This window comes from Mustela putorius, unplaced genomic scaffold (assembly GCF_011764305.1).
Source record: "Mustela putorius furo isolate JIRA1106 unplaced genomic scaffold, ASM1176430v1.1 tig00000785_pilon_pilon_pilon, whole genome shotgun sequence".
NCBI classification, from domain to species: Eukaryota; Metazoa; Chordata; class Mammalia; order Carnivora; family Mustelidae; genus Mustela; species Mustela putorius.
The window spans coordinates 2,350,255-2,375,932 of NW_025421480.1; the positions used below are offsets into that span (position 1 = coordinate 2,350,255).

General features: G+C 37.0%; 1 protein-coding gene across 4 annotated transcripts in view; it reads left to right on the forward strand.

Moving 5' to 3' along the window:
• SUCO (SUN domain containing ossification factor) overlaps positions 1–25,678 on the forward strand; it is an 87,463-nt gene that overhangs the window by 3,371 nt on the left and 58,414 nt on the right. For 3 of the 4 annotated variants that reach the window (XR_001180163.2, XM_013058401.2, XM_004756712.3), the window contains exons 2-4: positions 18,648–18,756; positions 21,170–21,277; positions 23,331–23,485. Coding sequence is in view for 3 of the 4 variants with exons in the window: in XM_013058401.2 (XP_012913855.1) it covers positions 18,648–18,756; positions 21,170–21,277; positions 23,331–23,485 (372 nt within the window). In the remaining variant the exon portion in view is untranslated. The remainder of the gene's footprint in view (positions 1–18,647; positions 18,757–21,169; positions 21,278–23,330; positions 23,486–25,678) is intronic. The other variant, XM_013058402.2, reaches the window with a different exon arrangement.

The window sequence follows — 25,678 nt, forward strand, 5'->3', positions numbered from 1 at the left end:
GTGTTATCTACATATTTCATAAAATATATATAGGGTATATAATCCATTTATTTCATTATAAAATTATTCAACAAGGATTTTTCTCATGCTTATTATGTACCATATGTTGTTTGGGCACTGAAAACCTAAAAATAGGGTGACCAGCTTATCCTGGTTTTGTCAGTGACGTCCCATGTCTCAGGAATCTCCTGTGTTATTTCTTACTGATGCTGTTAACAAGTTGCCAAAAATTTAGTGGCAGCATGCATCTGATACCTTACACTTCTGGGATCAGAAGTTCAAAATAAGCCTTAACAGGGCTAAAGTCAGGATGTCAACAGAGATGGCTCCTTCCTGAGTCTTTTAGGTAAAGAATCTGTTTCTTGACCTTTTCAGCTTCTAGGGCCACCTGCAGTCTGTGACTCCTCCCTCACAGCATTCTCACCTCTAGCTCCAGGCTTCACATGTGCTAAATCACTGATCCCCTTGCCTCTCTTTCCATAAGCACTTGTGATTACATTGGGCCTGCCAAGACAGTCCAGGATTATATACCCATCTCAAAATTGCTAATTTATGGGAATGCAAGCTGGTGCAACCACTCTGGAAAACAGCATGGAGGTTCCTCAAAAAGTGGAAAAAAGAACTACCCTGTGACCCAGCAATCGCACTACTGGGTATTTACCCTAAAGATATAAACATAGGGATCCAAAGGGGCACGTGCACCTGAATGTTTATAGCAGCAGTGTCTATAATAGCCAAACGATGGAAAGAACCTAGATGTCCATCAACAGATGAATGGATAAAGAAGAGGTGGTACATATACACAATGGAATACTATGCAGCCATCAAAAGAAATGAAATCTTGCCATTTGCGACAACGTCAATGGAACTAGACGGTATCATGCTTAGTGAAATAAGTCAGTCGGAGAAAGACAGCTTTCATATGATCTCCCTGATATGAGGAAGTGGAGATGCCACAGGAGGGTTTGAGGGGTTCGAAAAGAATAAATGAAACAAGATGGGATTGGGAGGAAGACAAACCATAAGTGACTCTTAATCTCACAAAACAAACTGAGGGTTGCTAGGGGGAGGGGCCTTGGGAGAGGGTTGTGGGGTTATGGACATTGGGGAGGGTTATGTGCTATGGTGAGTGCTGTGAAGTGTGTAAAGCTGGCGATTCACAGACCTGTACCCCTGGGGATAAAAATACATTATATGTTTATAAAAAAATTTAAAAAATTAAATTAAAAAATTGCTAATGTAATCACAAGACTGGTTTAACATGTAACATATTCAGGGATTAGGACTTGGACTCTCTGGGAGGCATCATGCAGCCTAATATATTACTCTCAGTCCTGGCAAACTGGGAAGAAGGATCGTCATCTTAAAGAGGTCTATGCTTTAAGCAGTGGATATTCAAATTCTTTTGAGTGTGTCCCCCTCAATAAAATATTAATGCATGCAATCTTTAATATGTGCTTAATTGTTTATAAGTTGTGTGCATGTGCCAATATATTAGTATGATAGTATACTATCATAAGTTACATAAATTAGGTGTTTAAAAAGATGAGAAAAATGAACAGTCTAATACTTTCTATTTTTTTTTTTTTAAGATTTTATTTATTTGTCAGAGAGAGAGAGAATGAGAGCAAGCACAGGCAGACAGAGTGGCAGGCAGGGTCAGAGGGAGAAGCAAGCTCCCTGCCGAGCAAGGAGCCCGATGTGGGACTCGATCCCAGGACGCTGGGATCATGACCTGAGCCAAAGGCAGCTGCTTAACCAACTGAGCCACCCAGGCGTCCCTAATACTTTCTATTAATAGAATTTTTTTTTGCTCTCAAATGATTTCTGGTGAGAGCTTTGTGATTGACTGATCAGAGTATTTTACATCACGATGTGATTGATGAATAGCTTGTTCTAATTGGGAGTCTTAGCCTTGCGATTTTCTTGTTGACTTGTGCTTGTGTAGTTATATTCTTTGCAGTCTTTGCAGGAATGTTTTCAAAGCTATTTTTCCATGTTGTAAGAGTCAGTTAGTTAAAACTAAATAATATAATCCCTAAGGCTACTTAATTGGGCATACATAAACGCCAGTGCCTCACAATGCCTGGAGGCAAACCCCAGTTTGTGGAACTTCCACATTTTCCCACAGGTTTCTGATTACGTAGTCCCTGGGGTTATTCATGTTTGACCATCCGACCTTCAGAACAAGTATAAATTCTTATATTAAACTTAGTAAAGCTTAATTAATTTAAAAAATACTATTTTATAGAGCATTTTATGTTCACAGCGGAAGTTATGGAGATTTCCTATACACTCTGTCCCTACCCTTGTATGGCCCCTTCATTAGTCAACATCCCTTATCAGACTGGTTTATTTCTTTAAGACTAAAAAAAACTATTGTAACCAATAAGATCATCTTGGAGAAGCTCCTATTTAGAGCTAATGAGAAAAACCTCACATTTAAGCAATTTTTTCTCATACATTTGACAAATAATTACAAAATATAATTACAAAGATTTTGAGGAACACCAAGGGTAGAATTCGTATTCTAGATACGATTCTATCACTATCTGTATGTCCCTGGATGAGTTATTTCTATGAATCTCAGTACTTATCTGCATAAATGGTTTGCAGGATGGATAGTACAAAATGGAAGAATTTTGTTTCAGTAGAGGCAAGATTCCTCGAGTATTTGTGGGGAGAGATGAGAAGGGAGGCTAGAGCCAGGTTTTGAAGGGACTTGATAATTACGCAGATGAACTCTTGATTTTTAGCCTGGTTGAGAGTTATGAGTCAGGGTAATAGTTTGAGCAAAAGCATAAGGTCAGATTTTATTTATTTATTTATTTATTTATTAGATCATTATGACCATAGCGTGGTTTGGAAGGGACAGACTTCAGGAAAGCTGGAAGCCCTAAAGTGGCAGTCGCAGTGGAGAGACTTGATAGATACCTAAATCAAAGTGGTCTGTTTTGTATGCTTTTTTGTCCTTGGTAATTTTTCTTTTTCTTTCTTCCTTTCCTTTTTTTTTTTTTTTAATTTAAGATTTTATTTATTTATTTGATGGACAGAGATCACAAGTAGGCAGAGAGGCAGACAGAGAGGAGGAAGCAGGCTCCCTGCCAAGCAGAGAGCCCAATGCCAGGGCTCGATCCCAGGACCCTGGCAGAGGCTTTAACGCACTGAGCCACACAGGTGTCCCAGTCCTTAGTAATTTTTCTGAATATGTTACCTGGTTTTCTTTCTTGGTTTGTGACTTTATTTCTTTTTTTTTTTTTTTTTTTTTTTTTTTTTTTTTTTTTTTTTTAAAGATTTTATTTATTTATTTGAGAGAGAGAAATCACAAGTAGATGGAGAGACAGGCAGAGAGAGAGAGAGAGGGAAGCAGGCTCCCTGCTGAGCAGAGAGCCCGATGCGGGACTCGATCCCAGAACCCTGAGACCATGACCTGAGCCGAAGGCAGCGGCTTAACCCACTGAGCCACCCAGGCGCCCCTGTGACTTTATTTCTGTAGCCCTTCTGTTGTTTTTTCTTTGATAATTTTGCTGGTTTCTTGCTCATTTGTCAATATGCAGAAGTAAATAAGAAAAATTAGCAGTTTTGTCATTTTTAAGGTAATGATTGGAAATATCCTTGAAAATCCTGTATTTCGTCTGGAGAAGTTACTTTGTTGTGTTTCTGTAACTATTTTTTAAGACCATAAGTCTCTTCTCTGAATAAAATAATAAATATTCAAAATAAAATAGTGAAGTAATCCCTCTTCTTTAAATCATTTGATGACTTTTTCTTTTAATAGTCTTTCTTGTCCTGGTGTACAATTTTTAGCATGGGGACTCTGGGTAATGATACTGTATTGTAGATCTTGAAGTTGCTAAAAGTAGATCTTAAAAATTATCACAAGAAAAAAAATTATAGCTGTGTGGTGATGGATGTACTTTGTGGTAAACATACCACAATACATAATAATATTGAATTACTATTTCGTACATCTGAAACCAACATACTTTATATGCCAGTTGTATCTTGGTTTTTTTTTTTTTTTTTTTTTTTTTTAAAGTCTTTCTTGTGGAACTTGATGTGAAAAACTTTGGGAAGAAAAGTATCTTTGCCCTGGGATATACATTGCAAAGAAAGTGTGTACTACTTAAAAGAGGTATTAAGTTATTTAAAACAGTGTTAGATCTTGTCAGACAAGTTAAATGAAGCCAGATTCCCTAAATAGGAAAAGGTCTGTGGAAGAAGGTGTGACCAGGTAGATACAACATCTTTGTGTAAAACTCCAATATTTGTGACCAATGAAAAAGTGGCACATTACTTATTTATAATGTCCTTTGAATTATTTTAAAATGAGTTGGATGTGTTTTATAATATCATCTTTAAGTTATTAAACATTTGAGGGTATATTGGAATGGAGGCAGGTAATTGGGTTGGCTGGTAATAAAAAAAAGATACTAACACCTAACTTACCTTTGGACATTGATTATTTCATTTTTCCATTCTTTATGAACTCCTAAATTATTCTTTCACTTGTTTCAACTGTCTGAATAGAGAAATAGGTCAATATGTGTAGAGCTAACATTCTAGTACTTGTAACGAAAGGGAAGAGAAAAATTTATAAAAATTTTAAATGCTTTATTATTCTTTCAAGCCATCTACAAGTAGAAACATATGCATGAAATACTTTTGTTTAGTAGTTTATACATAAATGGGACTCTTTATTTAAAACATAGTATATATGTATTGCAGAGTGTACTTTAGTGCCAGTTGTATGTTTTACTTTTAAGGCTGTATTTTAAAGTAGTTTCAAAAAGTAAAATTGTACATGTTAAAGGATATGAGAAATTGTTTTCAAGTATTTGCAGTATAAAAATGTTAAAACCTTGGGATAAACTTATTTCATAAATGCAGATTTTTTTGACGCTTGATTTTGTTTTAGGGCTTTATTTTTGTGACGAATCAGTAGTTAAAATTGTTTTATATTTTACGTAGAAGTAACACCTAGCTTTGTTAGAAAATGTTTTTTGGCTTATAGGTACTAAGCTAATTTTGTGTTTCTTGTTATAGAGTATTTGTAATCTAACATAAGAAAATATGTAAAGTACTTAAAATAATGCCTTGCTCATAGTAAGCATTGTTACAAGAATTCTTTTAATTTCCTCTGGGTGCTTTGCTATAATTAGGAGGGCATAGGTGGCAGGGTTCAGAAATAGGAATCCATTAATTAATTCAAAATGGTATTTAGTTACCAACAATGTATTTGTGGTGGTGGGGAATCCTGAAGAAGCAGGAGACTTGAGCTCTGCCCTTCTGGTTGTCAAAATACACATACATACTGATGTAGGGGAAAGGGCATAAAACTAACCTAGAGTTTGGTTGTAATCCCCCCCTTTTTTTTTTCATTATTAACAGTGAGCCTTTACTGAATGCTTATTAATATTCTCAGTGTTTCGTGTCCACCAACTTACTCTCTTTACAACTCTTTTGAGATAGCCACACCATTTTATTTTATTTTTTATTTTTTTTAAAGATTTTATTTATTTATTTGACAGAGAGATCACAAGTAGGCAGAGAGGCAGGCAGAGAGAGAGAGAGAGGAGGAAGCAGGCTCCCTGCTGAGCAGAGAGCCCGATGCGGGACTCGATCCCAGGATCCTGAGATCATGACCTGAGCCAAAGGCAGCGGCTTAACCCACTGAGCCACCCAGGCGCCCAGCCACACCATTTTAAAGGTGAAAAAAGAGAGGCACAAAAGAGTGAACCAACTTGCCCAAGTTCTCACAGCTAGTAAGCAATGAGCCAAAACCTAAGTAGGCTGAGTCTGAGCTTGTCTTTTGTTCTTATTTTTTAAATTCAGTTTAGTTAACGTACAGTGTATTATTAATTTCAGGGGTAGAATTTAGTGATTCATCAGTTGCATATAACACCCAGTGCTCATTACCTCAAGTGCCCTCCGTAATGCCCATCATCCATTTACCCCTTTACCCCACCAACCTCCCCTCCAGCAACTCTCAGTTTGTTTCCTAGAGTTAAGAGTTTCTTACAGTTTGCCTCACTCTGTATTTTTATCTTATCTTATTGTTTGTTCCCTTTCCTTATGTTCATCTGTTTTGTTTCTTAAATTCCACATATGAGTGAAATTATAGGGCATTTGTCTTTAATGGACTGACTTTGCTTAGCATAATATCCTCAGTTCCATTCATGTTGTTGCAAATGGCAGGATTTCATTCTTTTTGATGGCTGAGTAATATTCCGGTGTGTGTGTGTGTGTGTGTGTGTGTGTGTACACACACATAAGTATACATACACATAGGTGTATACATACACATAGGTGTATATACACACCACATCTTTATCTATTCTTCTGTCAATGGACGTCTGGTGAGCCTGTGTTTTTGTCATTGCTTTGTGTGGCCAGTAGTCTTGTATATGGCTTTAGGCAAATTTCTTTACCTTTTCTTTGTGTGTTAGTTTTCTTACCTGAAAATGGGCAGACTGGATTGCCTCAACTAGGAATGAACATTAGAATTATTCCTGAAGCTTTAAAAAAAATACACATGCCTAAGATTCTTACCTTGGGGATTCTGTCTCTGTAGGCTTGGGATATTCTTATTCATTCTTCATTACTATTAGATTAGATGAATTCTGAGATTTTGTGGGTTTTTTTTTTTGTACTTTTAAATTCTAAGATACCTAATTTGTGAATTTTCAACTCAAAAAGCTGAATTGCTCAGCAGTGCTTAAAGAAGGGAAAAATTGGGCCTGGAGTGGTCAGGAAAGACTGGACTTGAGTTTAAGAGAAAATGATGTATGGCTTATAAACTTCGCTTCTTGGGAATGTAGATATTTCATGAACTGAAATAAGGTGTACTGGTGCTGCTGATGTGAATAATGGTCTTGTCCTAGTGTGGGGTGTATGTGTACGTCTGTCTGTAGTGGGTAGATAGTACTTGGTTGTCAAGGAAGAAGAGAATAAAAGAGAGAATGTACTTGATATAGGTGCGAGTGATAGCAGACAAGCTTGTCTAGAAACTAAAAGCTGTATTTTGGGAATTATAATGGGTTTTACAAACTAACCTAAGGAATTAGACAGTAAAAATCCAGCAAGAGAAGTGGTGCTCCAAGAATGTTATTTTTTACATCATTGTGGTGGAAATATTTCAGAAGGGACTGGGAGGGATGAATGCTAAAAAAGGGAAAAAAAAAAGCAGTTGAAGTAATTGATGTTTATCATAACAAGTATTTGGTAGTAAAAATGAAGACGGTGCATTGAGCAGAGTTTTGAGGAAGTAAACGATCTGGTTTGGAGATAGATTGGCCATTAACAGAGGAATATAGTAGAAATAGCGTTGGTCTAGGATTCAGAAGAGAACTTGGTTTTAGTTTGCTTCTAACAGGCTCTTGTTCCTCAGAACTCTCATTCTGTCATCTATGTCAGTGTTGGAAGATATTTACTGAGGCTTCTGTGTGGTATATTCTTTGTAGGATTCTGGTGGATAAAACAAAGTTAGCTGCTTTCTTGGAGTATATTGGTTGAGAGAATAAATGTTAGGATCTAAAGTTACAGATCTGTGCAGTGAAGTTCAAAAAGAGAAGAAAAGGTCATTGTTTTTTAACTGGGGCAACTTGAAGAGTTGGATATGCTCAAAAAGAAATGGAAGTGTTGCTGAGGATTTGAATAGGAGGAGCCGTTGAGAGAGTGGAATGATCCACATGGGATGATCCAAGTGGAGACATGATATAGGCACTGAAAAATGCAGACTTTGGGCACCTGGGTGGCTCAGTGGGTTAAGTGTCTACCTTTGGCTCAGTCATGACCCCAGGGTCCCAGGATCTAGTTCTGCATTGAGCTCTGTGCTCGGTGGAAAGTCTGCTGCTCTCCCTCCTTGTGCGCTCGTGCGCACGCTCTGTCCAACGAATAAACCTTTAAAAATTTTTTTTAAAATGCAGACTTGAGTGCATTTAAGAATTGGGCTGGAGTTGTCCTCATAGAAGGGATTATTTTTGAAACAGAAGTTTGAACATGGAGATTCTGCAGAGACTTAAAGAAGGATGCCAAGCAAAGTAAAGCTCTGAAGGGAAGGAGAGTGGTTTGCAATGAACGATGGGAAGAGGTTTAAGGATGTCATTTGAGTGGCAGCAATATAAAATGTCTCAGGTAAGGCTGCAAAGTTTGAAAACTGAGAAAAGGGTCTTTTTTTCAAGAGGTAAGTAGTTGGTAAAAGCTTATGGGAGTGGAAACAGATGATACTTGAGCTGGTAGGCATGAATTCTTGCACATTTGTTTGGCAGTGAGATAGAAGCGGCTGGAGTGACCCCACCCTTCTATGTATGCTTCAGCCCATTCTACACCGTGCCGTGATTTATCTTACTGACACACAGTTTTTATTATGTCAGTCTCTTGCTAAAACATCTTCCAAAGGCTCCTGTCTTCCTGAAGAGAAAAATTTAAACCCTCACCTTCAAGGCCTGAAGTCTGGCCTAAACCTACTTTTGTAGGTGTAGCACGACTAACCTGTTAGCCTGGTAGTATTTTATTTGGGGACTATCTTTGTAGTTTTGGGTTGAAAATTAAGATTGCAAGGTATTGTGACTTGGGTTTTATAGGCTAAATATACCTGATGCAGTTTCTTAAAATACATCATTATCAAGTAAATATATGATTATCTTCAGAAGCTTTGAGAACAGTTATATTGGCTGAATTTCTAATAGTATGTTTAGATGTAAAAACAGAACAAACCATATTGTTTAATAAGTGCTACCCCATGCTAGGTCCTTGAAATTATAGGCAAATTTAGTGAAACAATCCTCTAATAGATTTTGGTCTATGGAATAATTAAGCTAAGAGAATATAAGAACAGTCTTACAGGAGAGTGAAGATTAAAGATCAGAACTTTTGAAATTCAAAGGTTTGATTAGAAGCAAACCCCTGAAGGGTGCCTGGGTGGCTCAGTGGGTTAAGCCGCTGCCTTAGGCTCAGGTTATGATCTCAGGGTCCTGGGATCGGGTCCCGCACCGGGCTCTCTGCTCGGCAGGGAGCCTGCTTCCTCCTCTCTCTCTCTCTGCCTGCCTCTCTGCCTACTTGTGATCTCTGTCTGTCAAGTAAGTAAGTAAATAAATAAGTAAATAAAGAAGCAAACCCCTGAATACAGAGTTTTCTTCAGCCAAGCTCTGTAGTTCCATTTGATTTGATTGGAAACTGCTTTGGTGGCCAAATAGAATAAAAACTGGGAGGAGAAATGAACACAGTGTCACCTCTTGTGATCAGCAGGTAGACCTCACAGAGAGAAGCAGCCTTAAAGGAGTCCCCAAGCTGGTAATAGTTTAAGAAGGCTCTCTGTCTTTTAATACATTGTGATTGAAAGAAAGTAGAATGCTTATGAAGCAAAAGCACAGGAGGTCTAGTGATCTTTTGGTCCTTTTTTGTGTTTCGATCAAAGTGGCTTCTGTAATACCCGTTTCCTACAAATTTCCATGTACTTCATAGAATTTCTTCAGATTTCTGAATAGTAATGTTAAAAAAAAACCATAATTTTTACCGTTACCTCAAAGTTAAGTTCTACTTTCCCACCTTTTTGTTTTCCTGGATTGTCTATTTGTTTGTTTATGAAGGGGAATGTACGCAGGGCATTACTTGAACCACACTGCTGTAATTGAATGGCTTACACTAGGTTTCCATACTGTGGATTAATGTGTACTTGTGTTTAAGAAGCAATTCTTCATTGCCCAGTTCTGATCTTTCTTTTACCATAAATTCTGTGATAACTGAGCTCTTTCCCTTTTCTAAGTTCTTTTTTTTTTTTTTTTTTAAGATTTATTTATTTATTTGACAGAGAGAGAGGGGAAGGGAAGCAGGCTCCCTGCTGAGCAGAGAGCTCGCCGTGGGACTCAATCCCAGGACCCCGAGATCATGACCCGAGCCGAAGGCAGCGGCTTAACCCACTGAGCCACCCACGTGCCCCTCCCTTTTCTAAGTTCTTATCCAAGCTGTTCCAATCCATAGGCAAAGGAAGAGCTGAGGAGATCACTGTGCTGAGACAGGGCAACAAGTTCTGCTAGCCTTAGAGGTGCTCAGTATTGTGTGAGGAACAGAAATATAAACAGTTAATTTCAGTTCAGGATTGTAATAGTGCTTAGATATGCCAGAGGATTGTGGCCAAACCCCAGGTTGTGGAAATCAGGAATGTTTCCTAGTCATTAACTTGTTCCTGCCCCCGGGTGGGGAGAGGGGGAGAATTCTGTCAGGTTTTGGATGGTGAGGAGTGGGAGCAGGGGCAGAACAGTCTTGGAAGACAGAGAAGCATGAGCCAGAGACTTGGAAGCATGAGACAGCCAGATGTGTTCAGGGAAGAGCGAACAGCTACAAGTAGTTCCGTATTACTGAAGCTTGAAGTGGGAGGCAGGGAGTGGCAGAAAATATAAAGCTGAAGACTTAGGCAATAGAGGAATTTTAGATATTTTAAAATATGCAAGGAAGCTTGAATTTTGTCATGGAGAGTTGGTAAGACATCCTAAGCAGGAGAACAGCATTCTGACAATTGGTGTTAGATTCTGGGCTGTGTGAAGGGTTGATTTGCAGAGATGGTAAGATGGGAATTGGGGAACTCTGTTAGAAGTTTGCTCTAAGTAAGAGATGAGGGTTTGAGCTGAGAAATGGATTACAGAAATTTGAGGTAAAGTAAACCATAGATAGTAGAGGAAGGATGAAGGGAAAAGAGTAGCATAGATGTTTTTCAGGTTTCTGACTTGAGGACTGGGTGGGCAGCAGCAGCATCACTTGATGAGATCAAGGATTCAGGAAGAGGGGCTTTGGCAAAGGAAGAGTTTTGTGTTCAGGTTGGGATTGAGTTGTTTTGGAGGTATCTCAGAACATGAAGGGAGAGAGATTCAACTTTTAAATGAGGTGTACAAGGAAGATGAGAACAGAACCCTGGAAGCACCGGGATTTAATCTGCTGTAGTTAGCAGAAGCAGCACATCAAAGGAGATTTAGAAGACTTGGAGGGAGGTGAGAAACAGGATTGTATAATTTGACAAACCAAAGGAGAAGAAGGTTTCAAGTAGAAGCAGTAGTCAGAGGTGCCACACAAAGCAGAGAAATTTAAAAAAAAAAAAAAAAAAAGTAGATCCTGGTACTACCATACTGATTTCAGTAGTTTAATGAGGGCAAAAATGAGAAATCAGCAGGCTGAGGGCCAATAGAAGGTGAAGAAACGGAGACCACAAGTATATACTAATCTGAATTTGGTAAGTAAAAAAGGTAGAAAGGACAATAGCTGATAACAGTAGTTAACATTTGAGTTCATATTTTATGTCAGATTGGTAAGCACAGCACATGCATCATTTTATTTTCCTCATAATAACTCCATTTTGTTGATTTATTTGAGAGAGAGCAAGCAGGCGAGCGAGTGAGTTCGTGCGCATGCTTGCAGGAGCCGGGGGAGGGAGCAGAGGGAGAGAGAGAGACCCTCAGGCAGGCAGCACGCTCAGTGAGAAGCTGGATGCCAGGCTCCATCCGAGATCATGACCTGATCTGGTATCAAGAGTAAGAAGCTTAGGGGCGCCTGGGTGGCTCGATGGGTTAAAGCCTCTGCCTTTGGCTCCAGTCGTGATCCAAGGGTCCTGGGATCAAGCTCTGCATCGGGCTCTCTGCTCAGCGGGGAGCCTGCTTCCCTTCTCTGTCTGCCTTTCTGTCTGCTTGTGATCTCTGTCTGTCAGATAAATATATAAAAATCTTAAAAAAAAAAAAAAAAGAGTGAGCTTAACTAGCCAAACCACCCATGTGCCCCCATAGTAACTTCTTTGAGTATGGATATTGAGGCACACAGGTTTTGTAGTTTACCCAAGAACATACAGCTAATGAATGGAGGACCTGGGAATAACACTTGGGGATCTTGACTCTGAACTCCATGTCTCGTCACTGTGCTGCAAAATTTCTGTTGTTGCCACTATCTAAATCTGAGGTAAACGTTATTCCTCTTTTGTGGTAGTTCTTATATATTTGTTATGCTATAACTAGCCTTGACTAATACCATCAATTATTGAGTGAAGAGATCAGTGTGATTTTCTCACTTTTCATTTATCTGTTGACCAGAGAATAATAAATATGAAGTACAGCAATAAAGAAAGATTGTAGGCTTTGGAGGGAGATGATCTAGGCTTGTAATCACAAATTGAATGACTTTGGACAAGTTAATTTCTGAGTTTAGCTTCTTTTGTAAAAATTTATCTAAAAGTCTAAATAAAAAAATAAAAACATAACTTTTTTTCCCCCAAGACATCAGGTGCTGAGGATGGCATTGCTCGTACTTGATGCAGAGTTTTGCATGGGTTCCCTTTTTCTCCAGTTTACATGATGACTCTTTTATCTTCTATCTTCAGTTTCACTCCTCTTTCCCCATTTTAGGCAATTACCCAGAGTATATTGGAACCTGTCCAGTCAGCCTTCATGTGTTTATTTGATGTGTTTTCTTCCCAGATAGTCTTGTTTTGCTTATATGTTATAAAATTTTACATAAGTTGTCTAACACTACTATCTCGTTCTTTCTACTTCTTTTCATTTAACACTTTTATTTATTTTTTATTTTTATTTTTTTTAAAGATTTTATTTATTTATTTGACAGAGAAAGATCACAAGCAGGCAGAGAGGCAGGCAGAGAGAGAAAAGGGGCAGGGGAGTAGGCTCCCTGCTGAGCAGAGAGCCAAATGTGGGACTCGATCCCAGGACCCTGAGATCACGACCCGAGCAGAAGGCAGAGGCTCAACCCACTGAGCCACTCAGGCACCCCAGGAAGTTATGTGGCAATTTCAGCTCCTAGATAGATTTTTAAAAATTAGATCATTCTTACTATGTATCAGCTGAAATTTGACCTCATTTTTATTTTTTCATGAAATTTGTTTATTTAATGTTGATGCAAGTTTCTCTTACTATTTAAAATTTTGTAGAATAGTGATGATATAGCAGGGTCCCCTGTTGGCAAAACTTTTTTTTTTTTTTTTTTAATGTACAGTTCCTTGTATAAATAAAACTGATTTGTCATATTTCTTAGATAGTCATTGAGAAGCTGTTTGGGTGATTTTTATGTGTGTGTGTGTGTGTGTGTGTGTTGACGGGGGAGGGTCCCTATTGAAAATCTAAAGCTAGAGAACAGAAAGCTAGATTGATGGTATTTTTACCCCTCCTACTCTTACCCTCAAAATTCCTTCCCAGAAAACTATTTTGTTTTCTATAAGAATATTTTACATATGCAGTATATATATATGAACATATTCACAGATGTATTTTAGTTGAAAATGGTTTTTTAAAAGTTTGGAAGAAGAAATCACTTCATTATTTCTTGGCTAATCGCCATGGTCCTCTGCTAGGTTTTCTAAATACTTTGACTTGTTGTATCATTTAGATTAGAACATCAGCTACATTTAAAAGGAAATCACAATTTGACTGGCAGAACATTCGCAACACTAATGTCTTGATGAGATAATAAGTTGGAAAAGTTACCAAAAAAATTCCTTTTCCAAATTTGGGTAAGAAAAATTTAAAATTTAGGATCTGCTTTGAAGATGCTTTTTCAAGCATGTAGACTCTACTTCGGTTCATTTTGTTATAGATTTACAATTTTTAACCCTTCAAACATTTTTCTTGCTCAGAACGTCAGGTGGTCATTTTTTGTTGAAAAACATGCAGACACGCACAGACACACACACACACACACACTCTGTAACTACTGGTACTTGTGACTGCTAAGGCTTTCAGACTAGATGTTAGTAAATATTTTCAGTAAGCACAGTATTAGCTTGGATGATATTCTTGTTTCACTAAAGTGTGTAAAGTTTCGTATTCTAAATGGTGCCCAGATGTGCTTTTTGTAAGGCCTTTAATCACATCTACTCTAAAAGTTGATAACCTTTCTTTATGAATGGTGAATCCATGCCACCGTGGTAGGGAGGAGCTGACAAAAAGGGAAAATATCCTTTTAGTTTCCAGATTCTCTTTTTTGAGTTTACATGTGTGACCTGGTGGTACAGAGGTGAGTTGGGGGAGTGGTAGTGGTGAGGTGACAGTAGTGATGGGAGGGGAGTAAAAAAATGATGGAATTTCCTTCTGGTATGTGCTAGCAAACAGTATGCCAGCTTATATTTGCAAGTTTTGGCTTTGTGGGGTGGGGTTAAAGTGGTTAGGAATCGGTTCTCAAAGAAATGTACTTTTTAAATGTAAGTGAGGATATATACAGAATCAACTTAAATAGAAAGTAACAGAGTTATCACTGATTTTGAATTGTGGGGGAATATCAGAGGCTCACAGATTGCCATTGATCTTCATGTGATTTCTGGTGCTGAACTTCCTAAGTCTAGAAACTAATTTCTTCAGGCTTGGCAACTTTCAATAGTGCAATTTTAGGAAGTTTCTCTAATAGCATGGAATTAGACCTATTTAATCATGCAACAAAAGTGCCTTCAGCCAATATGATGTGATCCACTTGTTCTTAAAGTGGGGGTTCCATATTTGATTCACCTGGGGGATGTGTTGAAAGTAAGGACTCCCATTATAGATATCCCTTCTTATTCAGCAGAGTTAGAGTGCTTTTAGGGTATTTTATACTTTGGTAGTTTAAAATTTGACAGTTACTAATTGGTGATAATTTTTGTCTATTTTAGATTTAGGTTAGAAAGTTTAAGGTTATCTCTTACAGTTTTACTAACATCTGTATTAAGTAGAGACTGATATGTTAGAGGCACTTAATTATAGCATTAATAAAGCTATAATTAAGAGGAATAGGGAATGGGGCGCCTGGGTGGCATAGTGGGTTAAAGCCTTTGCCTTCCGCTCAGGTCATGATCCCAGGGTCCTGGGATCAAGCCCCGCATCAGGCTCTCTGCTCGGCGGGGAGTCTTCTTCCCCCACTCTCTCTGCCTGCTTCTCTGCCTGCTTGTGATCTCTGTCAAATAAATAAATAAAATCTTTGAAAAAAAAAAGAGGAATAGGGAAGAACGTACTATATACTGATAATGTATTATATACTAATAGCAGATGTATTAGGGTGTGATTTGTTTGTTTGTTTGTTTGTTTTTTAAATGAGGCCTTGTGTCACACGATTATGGAAGCTGAGAGGTTCCATGGTCTGAAGTCTGAAAGCTGGAGACCAAGGAAAACCAGTGATAAAATTCAGATTGAGTCTGAAGGCGTGATAAACAGGGGTGCTGGAAATAGAAATCCCAGTTCAAGGGTCAGAGAAGAGATGTCTTAGCAATGAGGCAGGAAAACAGACAAACTTATAAAGGGCAAATTCTTCCTTCTTTTGCCCTTTGTTCTGTTTAGGCCCTCAAAGGATTGGATGGTGCCTACCCAAATTGGGAAGGGCAGTCTACTGAGTCCACTGATGCTAATGCTAATCTCATTTCCAAAAATCTCAGAACTTTGAGTTTAATATATGATATTAAAAACAAGGATCATGAGATTTAATGTTGGTCTTCATGCTAACTAGGGATATTAGGACTTATACATACCCAAATACACATAGTTCCTGAGGATAAAACTAATACATGCTTGTGGTAGAGTGTTTAGAAAGTATAGGGGCACCTGGGTGGCTCAGTGGGTTAAAGCCTCTGCCTTTGGCTCCAGCCATGATCCCAAGCTCCTGGGATCCAGCCCCACAACGAGCCCCACATTGGGCTCTCTGCTCAGCAGGGAGCCTGCTTCCCTCTCTCTGCCTGCCTCTCTTCCCCTGTCTCTCTGCCTACTTTTGATCTCTGTCTGTCAAATAAATAAATAAAATCTTAAAAAAAAAAAAAAAGAAGGAAAAGGTAAAGAAAAGGATTAAGAAAATAAGGCGGTATAATCACCAAAACGCTAATACCCACAGTTCTAGATACCTGAAACTTTGGTTGTCCGAAGTACCTACACACACACACACACACAGATACACACACAGCTGAGAAACAATGTAAAAGTCTATTAATAGAGAAATACGTAATAAATAATGATGTATCCGTATGAAGTTTTGAAAAGCAGTATGTTTTTGTGGTTCAAAATTCACAAGACATTGAGTACTATTTAGTAAGAAATGCTCTTGTATTTTTCTTGTGACGCTGCCACCCAGTTTTCTTCCTTGGATCCATCAAGGTAGTGCTTTTTTAAAAAAAATTCTTTCAAAGAAAGTTATGTACACACAAATACCTTTAGTACACATGTACATACATGGTAGCCTGCTAAGTATGTATATATTATTATGTACCTTTATTTTTCTCCCCCTTTCTTTTTATATTTTAATTTTATCAAAATAGTATATCCATATGAAAGTCATATAGCTCTAAAACATTAATGTATTTTGGTTTGAAAGAAACCTCTTTCATCTCTTAGCTGATTAATTTTATATTCTTTGTCTCTAAAATAATTGCTTTAATGTCAGTTTTATATATTCTAGTGTAGATGATCAGATTCTCTTCACTGTATGCTGGTAACATAATTCTGTCATAATTTGGGTTAGATCAGTATTCACTTTTTATATAATTCTTGACTTCTCTAGGTGCTATTCATAGCTTAGCCATGTAGTAAAGCACGACTGCTTTTCCTTTTCTGTACTGCTTTTCTCCTGGAACTAATACTTGACTTACTAAGTTTGCTTATTTTTTAATTTAATTATGAGCTGTCTGCCAGTTACATAAATTTGTACTTAATATTTTCAGACACCAGACTCTTAACCTCAGGAAACAAATGAGGGTTCCTGGAGGAGGGGGGTGGTAGGGATGGGGTGTCTAGGTGATGGACATTGAGAAGGGTCTGTGCTGTGGTGAGTGCTGTGAATTGTGTAAGACTGATGATTCACAGACCTGTACTCCTGAAACAAACAATAAGTTATATGTTAACTAAATTAATAATAATAATAATAATCTTTTCAAAGACCTAACAGATGAGCTGTCAATGTCATCCTCTGAAAGAAGGTCCTACTAGAATTTCTGATAACCTCTGATTTAGACTGTTTGCTTTCTATTCTCTCTGTGTAGCTGTCATCAGAGGATTGTCATCCTATTTGCAGTCATCTTGGGGACTCCCCTTCCCTCTCTCATCTCAGCACAACCATATTGTTGTAATTATTGTGGTTTCATAGACATGTAGTTCCCTCACATTAATCTCTTATTTATTTTTCTTACTGTTCATATAAATTTTAGAGTCAGCCTACCTACTTGCCTGGGTGGCTCAGTGGGTTAAAGCCTCTGCCTTTGGCTCAGGTCATGATCCCAGGGTCCTGGGATCGAGCCCCGCATCGGGCTCTCTGCTCAGCGGGGAGCCTGCTTCCCTCTCTCTCTCTGCCTGCTTCTCTGCCTACTTGTGATCTCTGTCTGTCAAATAAATAAATAAAATCTTAAAAAAATATAAAAATAAAAAAAATCTTCTTTATGTCTTCAATATGTGGTTTTCAAATCTTCTGTATATATTAGCTTGAATTGTGTAATTTGACTTTTCCATGTTAAAGAATTGTTAAATATTGGTGATTTCAAACAGGTCTTCCTAATAGAGCATTTCTTGCTAAGTTTATATTTTAGTTTTTATTGTTTCTTTAGCAAACGGGGACTTATGTTTCATCTTGTAACTGATGGTGAAGGTTTGAGTAGAGTTGATTTGAATCTTAATATTATACCTAGGAATAGGAATATAATTTTTATATCCAAGACTTTTTAAAATAGGTGGTTCTTTTAAATTTTCCACCTATATACATACATGTATATATATATACAGTCATTATCTGCAGTTAATGGTCATTTTCTGTCTCCTCCATTTTTTTAACCTTTTATCATATTATATAATACTAATAATAATGGACATTCTTATCTTGTTTCAGATCTAAATAGGATTATTTTTAGATTACTTCACTAAGTTTGGTACTTTTAGGCTTGTATATTATGCTTATATGTTTCCATGGTAAACATCTGCTTATTCCTATTTTAAGGAAATCTTGATGGATGTGTAAGTTTATCAGATGTCTTTCAGTGACTGTGGAATAACCATATTTTTCCTTGATATTATTGTATGGCAGACTAAAAAGATTTTATTATCTTGAACCACTTTTGACTATCAGAACTAAACTCTACTTGATCATTACAATGGTATATTATTTCTTCAGTGCGTTCCTAAAGACTTTCTTTTTTATTGTCTTAGAATTTTTGTGTCTGATTAACCTGTAGTATTCATTTGTGTTTGCTCTTCTCTTAATTTTGGATATCACTGCTTTGATCCCTATGTCAAAATTATTTGGAAGCTTAGCTCTGATGCTTTGAAATAGTTTAGGCAGCTTTAGAGTTCTGTGTTCTTAAATATTAGTAAAATTTTGAATATTATTGGCATCTGGTACTTTCTGAGGTTAAACTCCTTGAAAACTTCCTTCTGTGATAATTACCAGATAGTCTTTGTGAAATCTTTATTGTTTTGCCTTCATGAAGTTCATAGTGCCTTACTTGGAATGCTGATAACATAGTTTGTGGGGGTTTTTTAGGTCATTAAATAAAAATACTTGTCTTAAAGTACATTTGTCTTCATTAAATTGTTAAGTTCTTGAGGGCATTATGGTAGGAGCCAACTGTTCATTTATTGCCTCAAATTCTAGCCCGTAGTGGGGAATATGTTGGCTTAACAATTTTTCCTTCTTCCTTTCTGGTGATGGTGAATATTTTACAGGCTCCCCAGTTGGCGTGTATGTTGTAAGGAGAGTTCTTCAGCTTCATCATATTACTCTCAAGATGACAATTGTGCCCTAGAAAATGAAGATGTACAATTCCAGAAAAAGGTACCTTAAATAAAGTTGACAATGTAATTTGTGTGTCAGCTTTTTTAGATTTCCTCAAAAGGTTTGGAGTAAAAGTAATTCAGAAGTACTCTAACATAGTTTTGGTGATTTGTAGTCTCCTTTTCAGTAATCTGAAGAATCACTCAGGTAATCTGAAAGTAAGCATCCTTGAGATACGTATATGCTTGTTCTTGGAATGTCATAACATCCGTAGTCCTAGAGTAGGAAGAAAAATAGTAGCTATTCAGAGAACTGAAAACCAGTGGTTCACTTTTTAATATGCTAAATAGTTAAAAAGTTTCAAAAGAAACTCCAGTTTTAAAAGTAAAAACTTAGAACTGAGGATTATAGGGAGACTCTGCAGTCATTGGCTATGTAGTTTTTTAATATAATTGGGTGGAGTGAATAGACAAGCCCAGAAAGCCAGACCACATAGTCCTTAATTCATTTATTATTTTATCATTTTAAGTGCCTGGCTGACTCAATCAGTAGAGCATGCGACTCTTGATCTCAGGGTTCAAGCCACACATTGGGCATGGAGTCTTCTTTTAAAAAAAAAAAAAGTAAAATAAATAAATAAAAAATAAAAGGTGATTGTTGACTCGATTTGGCTCCCCCCATCAATATGTATATTTTATTCATTTTTTTAAAGATTTTATTTGTTTATTTGATGGAGAGAGAAAGAGACAGAGAGGGAACACAAGCAGGCATAGTGGGAGAGGGAGAAGCAGGTTCTTCTCAGAGCAGGGAGCCCAATGCGGGGCTCGATCCTACGACCCTGGGATCATGACCTGAGCTGAAGGCAGACACTTAACAACTGAGCCACCCAGGTGCCCCCAATATATGTATTTTAAAATACACTTGTCCCTTGAATGATACGGGTTTGAACTGTGTGGGTATATTAATATGCAGATTTTTTATGGTACAATACTGTAAATGTATTTTCTCTTATGATTTTCTTAACACTTCTTGAGTTTAACATAAGAATACAGTGTAATAGGGGTGCCTGGATGGCTCAGTGGGTTAAAAGCCTCTGCCTTTGGCTTGGGTCATGGTCCCGGGGTTCTGGGATCCAGCCCTCCCTCAGGCTCTCTACTCAGTGGGGAACTTGCTTCCTCCTCTCTCTCTGCCTACTTGTGATCTCTGTCTGTCAAATAAATAAATAAAATCTTAAAAAAACAAAAGAATGCAGTGTAATAATACATACAACATACAAAATAACGTGTCAGCTGACTGATTATTGGTACAGCTTCCGGTTAATAAAAGGCTATTAGTCGTTTTGGGGGAGTCAAAAGTTATATGGAGATTTTTGCCTCTGCTAGGGCTTGGTACCCTTAACCCCTGCATTGTTCAAGGATCAACTACATAGAAGTAATTTATTCTGATTATAATATATTCAGATTTATATTCTGTTCCCCTCCCCAAAGGAACCACAATTTATTGTTTCTTGTGAAAACATTGAGACTTTTTTTTGTAGCTATCTATCCATATATATGGCACACAAATTAGTATTTTATTTTCCATAAAAGGTCAACTTATAAATATTCTACAAATGACTTCCCCCTCTGTCCCAATAACATCTCATAGACATCTGTAAACATCTTCTCATGTTGTAGTATTCTTGTGATGGCTACATTTTTATTCTATCATATAAATTATGATATATTTCTTTATCAACAGACTTTTGCATTGTTTCTCAGCTGTGTGTGTGCATGTGTGTGAGTGTAAGTTTATAATTACATACTTGGAGTTGTTGGCATGATGTTTATTCAATATTGGAGTCATGTAGGATTTATTGCTGGGATGGAGCATTTAAAATTTTGAAGACTGTTGCTGAATATCTCTTTAAAAAGAATATACTTTTATACTTTTACCCACAGTCTGTAAAACTTTGATGTAATCTCTGATGAGAAATTTGAAGACTAAATGTGAGAATGAATATAAGCAAAGCATTCGGCAGGGGGAAACATATTCTTTCTGCACAAATTTAGGTATCTGTTATATGTTATAAAGGCTTAAAGAATATGAATATTGCTTTTATGAAACATATGTTAGAAGATACATTTAAACTTGAAGGTATCTGGAATCTTGAAAGTCAGTGTCAAAAGAGAGATGGTAAAAGAACTATATATACATTAATTTATTAGATATTTCCTGAAGTCCTACTGTGTCCCTAACACATTGCTGCATGGTGGGACTAAAGTGCTTATTAAGTGCTTATTAAGAAATCAAATAAGGCTCTTGAACTCATTTAGTGTGGTGGCAAGGAAGGTAATGCAGGAAGATGGACAATAAGCACGAGAACAAACAAAAGTAATTAACAGTTGAATATGTTATAAAGTATATAATATTGCTTAGGACTATTTTGTGAAACAGTTTTATCAGTTACCCTTTTTTCTTTGTTGCAATATAGGATGAAAGAGAGGGACCTCTCAATGCCGAATTACCAGAAAAAGTGGGTTCGAACTTACCTATTCCTCCAGAAGAACATAAATTAAAAGATGACATTGTGGATGTACAGGTAAGCCATGCTGCTTTGATTTTTAATGATAAGTCTTTTAAAAACTGCTTCACAAGATAGAAAACTTCTGTTTGGTCACCATATTGTATTTTATTACTTTTTCTTTTTGAACTGTTGTGCAGTTGTCTTTAATACTGTTCACCTGCTGAGCGTACTGGTTTTGAGAAAATGCGAAATTACAGGTTTAGTAATAAATGTGACCATTTTTTTGTAATCAGAGTTTGGGTATAAGTTCTTATATCTTCTTAGATTCCATTTTGGCTCACTATAATGGATCTTTTTCTCCAGATTTTTAGATGTCAGGAAATTTTTTCTAATTTACAACAAAAGACCGTATTCGTAGGTGAAACAAAGTATTCTGATACCAAACTTTTGTCACTCAGTGTGGAATATGAATTAATAATAGGTTAAAATATATTTTACATATTTCTTATATTACATTCTGAATATTATTTTCCATTTTGTACATCAGATTTTTTGAAAGATGTTAAAAACTAGACCAGAATATAAGCTCACCAGAATGCTGAAACATCTGGAACCCATTGACTATCAGGAATAGCTGAGGGAACTAGGGATACTTGATCTGGAGGAAGAAGAACCAAGAAAAAACTAAGTATCTCAAAATACTAACAAAAACCAACTTCAGCTCAAAATGAGGAAGAATTCTTTGTTTTAAATACAGTTAGAGCTGTTTTATGACTTAATTGGGCTATCTGAGTACAAATAGTGAGTTTCATTTTATTGGCTCCTGGAAGATGTTTGTCAAATGTTTGTTTATAAGAATAAGAAAGTGTTTTCTGTAGCCCTTCTGGTTATAGGACTATCCTGCCATTGTTCATTCTCTAGAATTTTTGTTATGGTATACTCTTGCTCAAATACTTTGAAGTGCTTACTGCATCGTACACATCTGTACTGTTCATATTGAGCACTGGAAATGTAGTTAGTCCAAATTGAGACTCGCTTAAGTATTAAATATATACTGGATTTTGAAGACTTAGTTTAAAAAAAAAAGTAAAATATCTCATTAATTTTTAAAATATTGAATATATATTAAAATGATAATATTTGATAATAATAGAATACTCCTTTTCTCAAGGCCTCCACCATAAAATGCAAACTATTTTCATTTCTCTGTGAATTTTTCATTTCAGTGTAAATAATTTCCCAAATGAATCATATTCTTACCTTAGTTTTCTTTCTGCTCCCAACTGGGTCTTTTTTTTCCCTTAAAAGTCCTAGTTCTTCTAGTCCATAATAGTCTTTAGTTTCTCTTTTCCTTGAACCAAGCCTTAGTACCTCTCTCTTGATACACACTTAATAAGTGTTAAGTGACTACTGTGTGCTAGGGAACATGAACATCAAGAGAACATAGTGCTTACACAGGACATTTATAGTCTACTTGAAAAAGAGAAGGAGACCTAAATAAAGCAATTGAGGTGTTACAGATGCTGTATTAAGTCTGTACAGAGAACAACAGAGGCATAGAGGAAGAGGGATGGATAGTTCTATTTAGGGTTGGTTGTGGGGGAGAATGTTCTGATAGAGGTTTCAAATATGAGTGTTAATCGGTAGATGTCAGATTTTGTTTTGGAGGAGTGAATGGCCCAGAGCATCCAAGGACTGAAGAAGCCCTCAGTGAGAATCATTTGGTGTATTGTAATGTTACTTGTACATGCCCTTGTTGTTGTTTATTGATGCACATGATCTTCTCAGCTGCTCTGGGCAATAAGTATGTGTTGTACTCTTTTGTATATTTAAATACGATTTCTGTGTTGCTACTAGCATTAAAGAGGGAAATATATATAGTCCTTATAGAAAATAGGAAAGAAGAAAGGCAAGCTCCTTTGTCCTAGTTTGTGAAATGCCGTGAAAAATGTCTGGAGCTTGTATTTTAATATGAAATGTTTCCTTTGAGGGGTAATGTTGGAAGATGGGATTTTTATAAAAGTACATTCTTGATACGGTCACTTTTGAGGCATACATTTATAAAATCCTGTATAGCTAAAGAGAATAATTAATCTCAACATTTAATTTAACTTTTTTTTGTAAACAGAATATGGAGTCAAATAACTTAAGTCCTTCTGTGATTGAGACACTCCCTACAATTGACCTACATGAAGATTCTTCCAGTGTAGTTGTGGGCAGTGAAAACATTGAAAATATTTCCAGCTCATCTACCTCAGAGATCACTCCAATCTCAAAGCTTGAGTAAGTTATTATAAAGAAAAAAAGAGAATCTCATTATGTAATCATAGAAAAAAGTCTTTATAAGATAAGGCAGCTTGAAACTCAGATTTGAAGTTTAGGCTATATAGCAGACTTAAGTTACGATGCCTGTGTTTTGTGTTTTTATTTTATTTTAGTGTAATGATCTTTTGAGGTAATGAGTATTTATTCTTCTTTCAAACTCACTGAAGTTGATTAGCTCTCAGCCATGAAATCTCTACATCACATAAAGTGAGGTTCTGCTTGTTCAAGTCTACTTATTTGAATAATTTTTAGTATTTAAAACTTTTAAAATACTTACTCCAGGAAGAATTTAAGGCTAGATACTACATATCTGAACAGTACATCTCACTTTCCCGTTATACTGAACATGACTGCTTAACGAATTGGAAGTGAGTAAGGGAGAATTAGAGTATGTATTTTTAAAAAATTCTCAAAGTGCCTTAAGAACTTAGTGAAATGTTTTGAGGTACTAGATTATTTTTTTAAATTTAATTTTATGTTTTCACTGTTCCAGGAGTCATTGTTTATGCACCACCCCCAGTGCTCCATGCAATCCGTGCCCTCCTTAAACCCCACCACCAGGCTCACTCATCTCCTCACCCCGCTCCCCTCCAAAACCCTCAGCTTGTTTCTCAGAGTCCATAGTCTTCTCATGGTTCGTCTCCCCTTCCGATTTCCCCCAATTCACTTTTCCTTTCCTTCTCCTGTTGTTCTCCATGTTATTCCTTATGCTCCACAAGTAAGTGAAACCATATGATAATTGACTCTTTCTGCTTGGCTTATTTCACTCAGCATAATCTCCTCCAGGGCCATCCACGCTGATACAAAAGTTGGGTATTAATCTTTTCTGATGGAGGCATAATGTTCCATTGTATATATGGACCATATCTTTTTTTTTTTTTAAGATTTTATTTATTTATTTGACAGACAGAGATCACAAGTAGGCAGAGAGAGAGAGGAAGAGAAGCAGGCCTCCCGCTGAGTGGAGATCCCAATGCAGGGCTTGATCCCAGTACCCTGGGATCATGACCTGAGCTGAAAGCAGAGGCTTTAACCCACTGAGCCACCCAGGCACCCCAGACCATATCCTCTTTATCCATTTGTCTGTTGAAGGGCATCTTGGCTCTTTCCACAGTTTGGCAACTGTGGCCATTGCTGCAATGTACGTTGGGGTACAGATGGCCCTTTTCACTTCATCTGTATCTTTGGGGTAAATACCCAGTAGTGCAGTTGAGGTGATCGAACAAATCAATAAGAGAAGAGAGAAGAACCACAGGTCCTCTCAACTGATGCAGAAAAAGCATTTGACAAGATACAGCATCCATTCATGATTGAAACTCTTCAAAGTATAGGGATAGAGGGAACATTCTTCAACTTCCTAAAATCTATTAACCCACAGAGAATATCATTCTCAGTGGGGAAAAACTGACATCCTTCCCTTTGAGATTAGGAACAGGGCAATGATGCCCACTCTCACCACTATTCAGCAAAGTACCAGAAGTCCTAGCAACAGCAATCAGACAACAAAAAGAAATTAAAGGTATTCAGATTGGCAAAGAAGTCAAACTCTCTTTTTGAAGATGACATGATACTTTATATGGAAAACTGAAAAGACTCCATCCCCAAACTACTAGAACTCATACAGCAATTCAGTAATGTGGCAGGATACGAACTCAGTGCACAGAAATCAGTTGCTTTCTTATACAGTGAACACATAGAAAGGGAAATTAGAGGATCGATTCTATTTACTATGGCACCAAGAACCATAAGATACCTAGGAATAAACCTGACCAAAGAGGTGAAGGATCAGTACTTGAACTACAGAACACTCATGAAAGAAATTGAAGAAGACACAAAAAGGTGGAAAAGCATTCCATGCTCATGGATCAGAAGAACAGACATTGTTAAAATGTCTGTACTGCCCAGAGCAATCTATACTTTCAGTGCCATCACAATAAAAATTTCACCGGCATTTTTCAGAGCACTGGAACAAACAATCCTAAAATGTATATGGAACCAGAAAAGCCTCCAAATTGCTAAGGAATGTTGAAAAAGAAAAACAAAATTGGGGTCTCATCTTGCCTGATTTCAAGCTTTACTACAAAGCTTTGATCACCAAGACAGCATGGTACTGGCACAAAAACAGACACATAGACCAATGGAACAGAGTAG